General features: G+C 31.9%; 1 protein-coding gene across 2 annotated transcripts in view; it reads left to right on the forward strand.

Annotated features, from left to right (window-relative positions):
• Drep2 (DNA fragmentation factor-related protein 2) overlaps positions 1-10,864 on the forward strand; it is a 32,874-nt gene that overhangs the window by 8,965 nt on the left and 13,045 nt on the right. The window contains exons 2-5 of one of the 2 annotated variants that reach the window (XM_074113947.1): positions 1,858-1,954; positions 3,649-3,822; positions 5,752-6,049; positions 7,263-7,589. In XM_074113947.1, coding sequence (XP_073970048.1) covers positions 1,858-1,954; positions 3,649-3,822; positions 5,752-6,049; positions 7,263-7,589 — 896 coding nt within the window. The remainder of the gene's footprint in view (positions 1-1,857; positions 1,955-3,648; positions 3,823-5,751; positions 6,050-7,262; positions 7,590-10,864) is intronic. The other variant, XM_074113948.1, reaches the window with a different exon arrangement.

A 10,864-nucleotide genomic window follows, 5' to 3' on the forward strand; every position in this document is an offset into this window, starting at 1 on the left:
AAAAATAGTTATTTTCAGTCGATTTATTTAAACAGTTTAACTTGAAGAGTTTCAAGAATAATAAAAAAAGCTTTCAAGATAGTGTCTCCTTTCAAAACTTGTAAACATCATTTCACAGATTTGAAATAAGAAAATATTTATTTAGTACTATTTCCGAAAAAATCTCAAAAAAACTAAAATATCTATTGAGTAAAAGGACACTTTTGATCATCAAATCCTTAACATTTGTAACTTTTGTTTACATAGTAATTAATATTATTCAGAGGAAGATACTGTACGCACATCAATTGAACCTGTAACCAACAATCGAATTATTATGGAATAAGTTTAAATTAAAAGTTGTAAGTTTTCAAAACAAAAATCGTTAGATCAGTTTTACACAAAATCTCAAAAAAATGATCGAAAAAGTACCTTGTCGAGGAATTTTCTTTGCTAAATTAAGTCCCAAAGGGGTACTTAACATAACTTATTACAAAGTTGACTCAGAGGATTTCAAATCGTGTTTTCTAGTAAAAATTCTCAAAAAAACAATATTTGAAATGATTAAAATATTTCTTAGCCGGTTCTTACTTTCAAGTAAAAAAAGGATTCAAGATAGACATGGACCAAAACTAGTAATGCACACATTTTGCGATTTTCTACCTTCAAAAAGGGCTCTACCAAATCTCATAGCGTTCAATTGTTTTCGTTGGAATAAACCTAAAAAAAATAAGCTAAGACAACATAACCTCTTTCATATAATGAGATAGTATATGGGCAGTGGAAAGATCCTCTAAAAGATGAAATCAAACATCTCTAATCCAACCTGATGATTGATTCAATCTCTGAAGCTGGATAAGACAAAAAAAAATATTTACATACTAATCAGAATGAAGAAAAACGAACGTACTACAACGGATAAAATCTTGAATATATTCCCATTAATTTCAAGTCAAAGAAGTACAGAGTTTGTATATTCTTTGTATCTGAAATATCACAAAAAATAAAACTATGACCACTTTGACTGTTAGGAATTATGAAGAAATTTGCGACCACAATCTCAACCTGGAGTATAAGTGTGGTGTAAATTTTACAAGTAATATTAGAAAATTTGCGTAATAAACTGATTTTACAGATTTTAAGAGCTGGAAGCATATTTTTTCCCCTTGTTTTTACAAAGTCAATATCAAGACGTAACAAGATAGAATAAATTTAGGCTAAAATAGGAGATAGATAGATAAAACTTTATAATGGAAGCGTAATTAATATATTGAATTATTTTTTACCATTATTCGATTAATACTTGCAAAAAGGGAAGGGATTAGCTATGAGGTTAGCATACTGGACTCCCACGCGGAGGTCCCGGGTTCGAATCCAGCAGCTGACCCTTAGATTTTCTCTTCCTAGGAGCTTCTTACAGCTCACTGTCCGGTGATGGACAGTGTTGTCTGTAACGAGAGAACACTGTCCGGAGGCCGGCAGTGCACTGGAAAAAGCTCCGGGCGCTAATGACCTCAGCTGTTGATGCGCCAAAAAAAAAAAAAAAAAAAAAAACTTGCAAAACAACAAACCTTAAAATAATGATAAAAATTAATAAACATTTAGGAAAATATTAAAAAAAGTATTAAAGTTGTAAGTTACAGTGAACTAAGTATCAAATTAATAACTGTAAGAGTTGCTAGAAAAAATTGTAGATATAAAGATCACATACAATACTTTATAACATATATATAACTAGCATAAAGTTTACCAGCAACCAGTAGAGTTGAATCTTTTTCACAAAACATTACTTAAATATCTTTATACGGTTAAATAAAACCTTTCTTTGTTTTCTCTTTTTTTTAAAAAAAAATTATCTTTTTCTTTTTAATTTTACAGGAGTTGAGAGGAAAGAGGCCCTTTAAAATATGGGACAGTTGGAGAAATATTAGAAAAAGCTTGGTTGTGAATAGTCTGAAAGATTTAGAATCTAGAGGTATACATTATATTTTGTTTAAAACTAATTTCTTAAGTTTCTAAATGGAAAGCCAAAGATACTTTATAACTTCCTTTGAAAACTAATTTTGTATGGCAATCAAAATCAAATTCAGCTATGATTAATTGAAGAGTTCAATTAAATACCAGTCTAAGAGCTAAAACATCGATATATGTTCAATAACTTATTCCAACGTATTAAGTGACAATAACCAAACTTATTGTCTCTTGTTCTTACCAAAAGATTACAAGAATTCAAATTTGCAAAACATATTCAACACTTTTTTCTTTAATTTAAGAGGAATAATATCTAAGGCCAGACTCAGAGCCTTCTTTGAACACTGCCATCTCCGGGCAGTGTATTTCACTTGTACTAATATTGAGCACGATTCAGAATAGAAATTTCACTAATTTTTCTAATTAATCGTTTCCAAATTTGGGGAGAGAACGAATTCCACATGGTAGAAAACTTATGAACAAAGTTACTTCTTCAAATTTTATTGCTTACTGTTATAGCCCAGGTTAAATTCAGTAAAATCTAGTATTAATTGTACTCGACTTTCACTTACTTCAACCTGAATGTTTTCTCCTATTTCAAATTATTGTTAGTTGTCTTCTATGAAGGTTCTATATAAATTCTTTTAAGGGACGAGCTACATATTCCAGAGTCTTCTCTTACGATTATTTTTAGAATAGAATCCCAAACAAAAGGCTGAAATTAAATAGATATTATTGTACATTTCCGTAAAAATATAAAAAAATAATCAAAAGTTATTTTATTCTATTTCATATTTATTAAGTACTTAATATACCAGGTTAAAAAAAAGTTGAAATAGTTTTTGAGTAACTAACAAACAACCTTCGGAATATTCACACGTCATAATTTTTTTCAAACAGAATTTTAGCCATTACTTTAATCTTTAACAAAACTATGAAAGAGATACGACCATACATGAAATTTGACACTTTAAAGGGAAGGCTGAACATCCTCGAACTGACCTAATTCAAAAATCTCAAAAATGTGAACAGTTTATTCATCAAAGTGGTAAATCCAAATAATTGGATTTTGCCAAGAATTTAACATGGTAGTATTTAATATTTTGAACACATTAAATTTGTAATTTCTGTTATTTTACAGTTTTTAGCTATAACAGTTACGAACACCCAAAAGACAGACATTTCACTTGTAAAAATCACTTTTTCATAATTAGGAAATTGAAAAAACAAGACTGGTGAGAACAGAAAATCAATAAGACTGCAATGCTTTCTCTTAATGAAGTTTAAAAGAAAGTAAAAGGTGACCAGATGCTCTAAACTGCACTTATAATTACTTGCTGAATCAAAGCTGAATCTATAAGGAAAAGCTGTCGTAGCAAATGTTAACAATACAATTAAAATAAAATAAAAAATAATTAAGAAGCACAGCTGTAAATCGATACAAAAAAAAAGGTGTACACTCTTCAATGTGAGCAGGAATCTGTTCGTACAAGAGTTTGTATTAAACTTTGAAGCCACTTATTCACACAATAGACGTAACACTTTAACAAGATTATAAACTGTGATTAGCACCTCCTTACATATTCTTAGCTTCTTCCTTCTTATAGTTAGCTTCCTCTTAGCCTCCATATTCTTGAAGGTAGTATATTTCTAGAACAGAAAAAAAATGTATATCTTAAATTAATTATTTTCTTGCAGGAAAAGAGAAACTACAAGTGCCAGCAAACGAGCCAGTGAGATTAGTACTTGAAAGTGACGGCACGCAAGTTGAAGACGGGGAATATTTCCGAACTTTACCTAATAATACTGTTATATTATTATTAAGGCAAGGGGAGAGGTGGTACCCGACAGGAGTTGACGTCATCCGCACTGGTATCTTAAATTTGTTTTATTTAGAGAGAGAAAGAATCTATTGCGAAAGGAATGTTCGGGTGAAATTTGCCTTTTAAAAAGACCACACATTAGTAAAACCATTAAGAAAGCTAAAGAAGATTATTCAGTGTTTTGGAACGTGAACAGAATTTATACAGAATCAAATTATTTCTAACATTAAAAATTTACACAATATTTAGTTACCTTTTTTAAATTTATTGAATTTTATCATTAAGGGCATGAATCACACCCCAATATATCACGAGATGCATGAATCTCAAATACTCTACAAGATGGATGTAACCAGGAGTCGGGGAGATGAGAGTGACCATAGAATCAGCTGACAATCACTCTTGTCCAGACCCCAAATCGGTATTTTTCATAACCCGAACATATCCATTAGAATGAAAGCAATGAAACTGTTTCATTTTTTGAAGCCATACAAAGTTTACGCTAATCTAAGATACTGGACCAATAAATGGTAGAAAAGCGCCTCATTTAGCCAACCTATCCATCTTCTAATTTCCCGAAATACCATTCCTATGTCCATTGACACATGAAATATCTATCAGAAGATGAGTATAACATTGAAAATAAAGAGACTTTTTCAAAGTTTCCTGGAACATTATCTAGGAACAACTTTGAGGTGAGGATACGAAAACTTAGTAACTTTAGCGTCTTCTGACTTTTAGAAGACGAACTAGTTTAACCGAAACAGAAACAAGTCTTAGCTTGATAGAAGTTTTCCATTAATCAAGAGATACCGCCAAGTGATCTCACGTTTACCCATCATAAATATTCTAAATGTATTTTTAGACGCAGATTTAAGATTCTGAAAGAAAAAAGCTTCGCTAGTTTTTTACACTACAATTTTATTTTTGTTACTTTTCCCCCCACAAAAACTGAAAGTTAAAAAAACCTAGAGATTAACTCCTAAAATAATTGAAATTACGAAGTGTGAATCAATGCAATTTTCTACTGTCTTTGATTCTGTTAGAATGTTGTGTAAATAGGACTTTTTCGAAAGTACTTCAACATTTACCAACTCTAAACGCGCTTTCTTTTTTTGTTCTGTAGAACTGACCAGCAGTATGGATCCGGTAGCATCCTACTTCTTGAGTGTACACAAAGAGGATGGACAACCATCTCTCACCAGAGTACTAAACTTACTATCAATAAAAGTCTATTGATGAGATTAGACATCCGGAGTCAGCTTTTTATATCCCATAAAAATTCAAAATCTAGTTTACATTCAATTATTAATCAATTAAGTAAGATCGTCCAAATAATCCGAAGTTCAGAGAAAGGATCTTAGAACGGCTAAATTACACTTGGTACATCTAATCATTCCGATTCTGAGAACTTCTCGCAATCCTTTCTCGTCCAACCTCCTGCTGCGTCAGATGGATGCATTTTATCGTTATTGAAGCACACATTAAGTTTGGGTGACTTCACACGCGTTCCATTTTTATCTTATTGTTTTTGTCGATCAAGTTACTGTTTCTAAAAACCATCTAAATTTCCTCAATATACAATAATAAAATTCATTTTTATATTCATATTATTTATTCATTTTTATTCCTAATAACTATCCATTTTGAAAATATAATTTTAATAGATAAGCGTAGTCAGTAGAAAAAGTTTAGAATTATGAGATTCTCTCAGAAGACGAAATTCTATGACGACCACCAGTAAAACTAGTTTCTCTACTTACCAACCAGATAACGGAGGGATTTAATGTTATTTGCTAAATATATTTGAGATGGGTTCCAAAACAATTAGCATATCTTCGAAAAGCTGAACGATTAGTGCAAATCCTTCTGAAATAATACACGTTGGAACTGATTTTATAAATGTATAAATCAAGTTTAATCTCTGGATACATTTAAATCTTTATTTTTTATTTTTTTTAATTATCTCCACCTCTAGCGATTTCGGCTATCCCGAAGATCGTGTGCGAGACGATACATGCACTAGAATTGCAGGATGAAAGCCCATCGTGGAAGATCATGGATAACAAAGGAAGAGTCACGGTTGTATTACATTGGGACCAGCAGAGGAAAGAAGCTTCGCCACAACCTCTAGCCCAACAGCAACAACAACAGCAACAACAACAACAACAACAGTTAGTACAGCCGAGGAAACAACCGTCGCTAGTTATACAAACTAGTGTCGATTCAACCACCGGCAAGAAAGAAACTGTTATTAATGATGTTTACCCTCCAAGGTACAATGTTTTATATAATTTTCTTTTAAATTGCATCTCTCGGTGTTTTCAAACAATGTTTTAACAACTGGTGGCTGAATCTGCATTGTCAGTTGGTTTGCTTAGAGGAAGCACGTCAGCTGTTTAGAAAAATATTTCTAGGTTATTTTTCGGAAAAAAGAATTTCTTAAAATGGGTAAAATTATGTAGATATTAAGAAGATTCATTTTACTTTGGACAATAAAGACCATTACAAATTATCCGAAAAACAACCAAGAAAATATTAGACAGACGTGCACCTCAAGATACAACAATTTTAGATTAGTAGTATTAAGTTAAAATAAACTCAATGTAATTCTTAAGTATTCATAAAATAAAGAATAGGAAATTACTAGTTTTACTAAGTCAGCTCTTTAAAAGCTGACTTTTTGACATTCGGTTTTTTTAGAAAGATGCTATGTGAGCAAAGTTGTCGTTACAAACAATTTGGACTGAGAATCATACTGTAATACGATGCCTTCCAATTTTGCTTTTCTTCTACCAATATGTCCTCTCAAACTGAATTTGAAGAGGAAAGTAGAAATAAATAACAATCAATTCACGTAATAGTACTTGATTCAGATAAGTTAGATCACTAAGGAATAGCAAATCTGTCTCCTCACAGCGAGAAATTACCGTAATTAGATCAATTTAATACCTCTGTAAATTGAAGAAAATCCTCAGCATCAATGAACTCCCTGAAGCCTTTCAAAGATATGATTGTTTTGGCTGTGATCATATTTATGAAGGCGGAAACGACGAGTTTGCTTCTTTATAATTTCTTTTTGAGATTGTTGATAGTTATACTAGATCAACCACAAATGACCGAGAGTCATTAATCGACCGTGGGAAAGATATATATGCTACACAATATGTTTATATAGTATCTACTATGATATAGTAGTATCTATATCATCCCTGCCCGGTACTCGGAATAATAATTTTAACTAATTCTCCGAATACATAAAGATAAAGGGTCCACAACTGGGAGGTAGATTAATTTGTTAAAGAGTCGCTGAAAAGTCAACACTGCGACATATTGTAGAACATTTTGTTTATCTAACAAAAATAATATAATATATAAGACAATATTAATATTATGAAAATATTAATTTTTTATGTAACCAACATTGAAAATTAATATTTACTTAATCAATAAAAAAAAATAGTATTAATTGATAATTTTTGATTGCAGGTACCAGACAAGCCCTCAGATCACAGTCATCAACCATGATGAAGTGTATCCCAAGCTGCAACGCAGCGGGGGCAGTGTGGGTGGAGGCAGTGGAGGCGGCTCCTTCGAGTCCACCACAATACATGTACACACACCAGAGTGTTCGAACCATGCGCACACCCCGCAAAGAAGTGGCTCACCGGGTAATTCGGCCACCGAATGCGACTTCCATTGTTGTTCCCTACACGAAGAGGGCAGGAAGATTGCTGTACATAAGTCAGTGGCTACATCGCCCATCCAAGACTCCCTGTCGGCATCCCCTTCACCGCACCATCCGCGCGCAACTAGGTCCGTCAACAATTTATTCCTAACTTAATGCACAAATATAATTTGATTTATTTAACACTTATTTCAAATGAATTTTATTTTTACTAATTAACGAAATATGAAGATCAATTAGTACATGTTCTCTCGAACAATTAAAGCAAATGTGTGGAGTACGTGAATTATGCGTAACTATACCATACTATGAATCCACCATGGACAGATTCAGTTTTTTTTTTCTTCTAAAATGAAAAAAATTGACAGTTTATCATCCAACTTACCAATCTCATTCTCAACTTCAATAACAGCCTCGTCATTAGAGTTTGTTTCTTCTATTTTGCATCTCCCTAAGCATAAAGCCCCTATTTGAAGTCAGATTTTTACCACCAGTAGTAGCCTAGGCAGCATATGACCATCATTACACTTTTGTTATATAGTTCCAAATAGGTACAAATGGGGATTTATTGCGGATCTTTTTTTCTGCAAATATAACAATGAAATATTTATATAAAATTGACATAAAATTAAAAAATACTTGCATCTTAAATTAATTTCTCATTTCTTCTTTTTTTCCATCACCTTTTTACTGCATTATCTATTTCATCATCTCAAATCACTTTTCAAAAGAACATTAAAATTTAGTTATTTCAATAATCCAACAGTGCGATTGAATTTTTTCCACTTCTATCGTACACTGCAAGCAATCAAGTTGGCAATTAGATCAGATTAATTTTTTGTAATGTGCCTACACAAAAAAATTAAAATAAAAAAGTTAAAAAAAAATGGAATCATGTCATTTTAAGTAAATTTCTTGAATATGTTAAAAGCAGGATTCATTCAGTGTTGAATCATTCAATTAAACATTAATTACTACAATTAACAGTAGAAAAATTATTCAACTTACTAAATTCTCTTCCACTGCTATTCTTCTCAAAAGTATATTTTGATTCTATTAATTTTGTGGGCCAAATTAATAATTTAAACAAAAAAAAAGAATGTTATAATTTTTTCAGTTTATTTGGAAAGATGATGATAAGAAATGAGATGAAATTTTTATGATACACTCCACTAGATTTGTTATAATTTGGTACTGAAATCTTTGGAGCTTTAGAACAATATATACATTGAGTTGCGTTAGCATTGATAATTCCAAATAAAAATAACAAATGTTTCTTATTGAATTGTAAAAGTAATGTCTATTAATTTAAGCGGGCTTTTCGTCCAACTAATTATCAGATGTCGTAAGTTGGAGGCGTAGAGGCAACATGCTTTACTAAAAATTTCTTCCTCTCCGATTAAATAAAATCCAGGGCCTAGACCGGGAATCGGACCAGGTAAACAATACATTTCCGCCTCTAACAGCTCGGTTTTGAAAACAAATAAGACATGATTTCCTTTTCAAAGTGACAAAAATAAAAAGTTATTTTGACTTTCTATTGCTTAAGGGAATATTTTTAATTAAAAAAAAACAATCAAAAGAAGAATACATTTTTCAAAGGCACATTGCAAATAATGTCAATCTATTTTGGCCAGGAACCTACTATCCCCTGCATCAGCCAATAAAATTGCTCGTAGTGCACGGCGAAACTGAGGTTACCGACTTACTGGCGAAACACCGAAACAACTTTGTATCCCACAGATGTCAACGTACAACTTACAAGAGTATTGTCATGTAAGCAGTATATTTTATTCATGTCTATCTAAAAGTTTACAAAACTTGCATTGTGTGTTCAAATAAAAAACAAAAATTCAATAGGGATTTCCAAACTTGTAATTACTTCCATTTAGATAAAATGCCACAAAATATTAAAAATAGTGCACAAATTTTATTTTCGATCATTCAAACTTAGGTCTTAGAATCAAAACTTTAGGCATCCTTTAAGAAAACACTTCAGAACTTCATTAAGCCCTACTTAAATTAATAATGGCTAAAAATTCCTTGGCTTTTGGTTAGACCACTTTTTGGATCGATGTCTGCAACAAGAGTTGGCACAAACAAACCAACGACTCTCCTAACAAGGAATTGTTTTCTGCCACTAGAACTTTAGCCCATGTTTCCATTAGTTGCAAATGAGCATATTGTATCCCTACGGTCTTTGAATAATCAATGAATATCATTCGATGGTTTGTTCTGCGTTCATGCTAGCAACGTAAACGTCGGCCGTATTCTGAAGTGAAACGCGGGACTTGTAGAGAAGACAAATCGTTCTCCAAATTAATTCTACTCTCGAACATATACTGGTTTTTTGTGTTTCAAAGACCCGACTAAATTGAATGAATGGATTAGTAGTCTGCTACAAGAGAAGCATAACTCACCGTAATGCGAATTCCAATATGTTGAGTTCCAATCCAGTTTGTTGCCATGTGCCTCGATACTTCTCACTTGATACGATAAATCAGCGTAATAAATCTATTTCTACCATCAGAAATGATCTGCCACATCGGTCCTCACATCTTGAAATTAAAATATATAAATTAACAGATAATCAGGGTTGTCTGTTATCATCTTGCCTGTTAAATCGCCCATGTTTTAAAAGCAGCGAAATAGTTTTGCTTCATAAATTATTACTTTTCATCACTAACAGTTTGCCTTAAGAAAAGAAAATAGCTAGTAAACGTTAGTGACGAATGGTTTAATTTCTGCAACATCAATTTGTAAGATACTCGTATTTTGTATCTTATTTGCCTGATAACAAATTCAAATGTTCTATCCACTTATTGTTTCTTCATATCTTTTGTTTCCTACTTTTTATAAAGCACAAACTTCAGCAGCGTATACTACTGTCGACTTCGTTCTCCGCCATTTTCTTTATTCAAACTGTGTAGAGGTTGCTTGCGAGCAGGTTTTTTAGCGTTATAAATAAATAACTGTTTTAGTTCTAGAATTTATGTATCTCAAATTCTTTTTTTCAAACCAGATACACCACTGGTCCTCTGTTCATTTAATATACAATATTCATCCTTTACTAGTTTACAGTCCATTAATAAAACCATGAATAAGTACAGTAAATATGACTGAAGTAGATATTCCACCGGTAAGTCAGAACTTCCTAATAAATTCTAATCAACTTAGTTAAGCACTGGCTTGAAACCAAGCACTTCTTGAAAGTTTTGAAAGTAAGTGACGGCTGAACGGACAAACAGATATACATATGTGTATATACAAGCATTACACCCACATCATAAAAAGCCTTGATCTACCATTCCATGTTTAAAAAATTGACTAAGAACTAGTTTAAGTACCTAAGAACTGTTTTATTCTCTATGAACACTCTATCTTGATTTACTTTCCTTCGAAT

Source organism: Rhodnius prolixus, unplaced genomic scaffold (genome assembly GCF_049639745.1).
Source record: "Rhodnius prolixus isolate KJV_2025 unplaced genomic scaffold, Rpr scaffold_7, whole genome shotgun sequence".
Lineage (NCBI taxonomy): Eukaryota > Metazoa > Arthropoda > Insecta > Hemiptera > Reduviidae > Rhodnius > Rhodnius prolixus.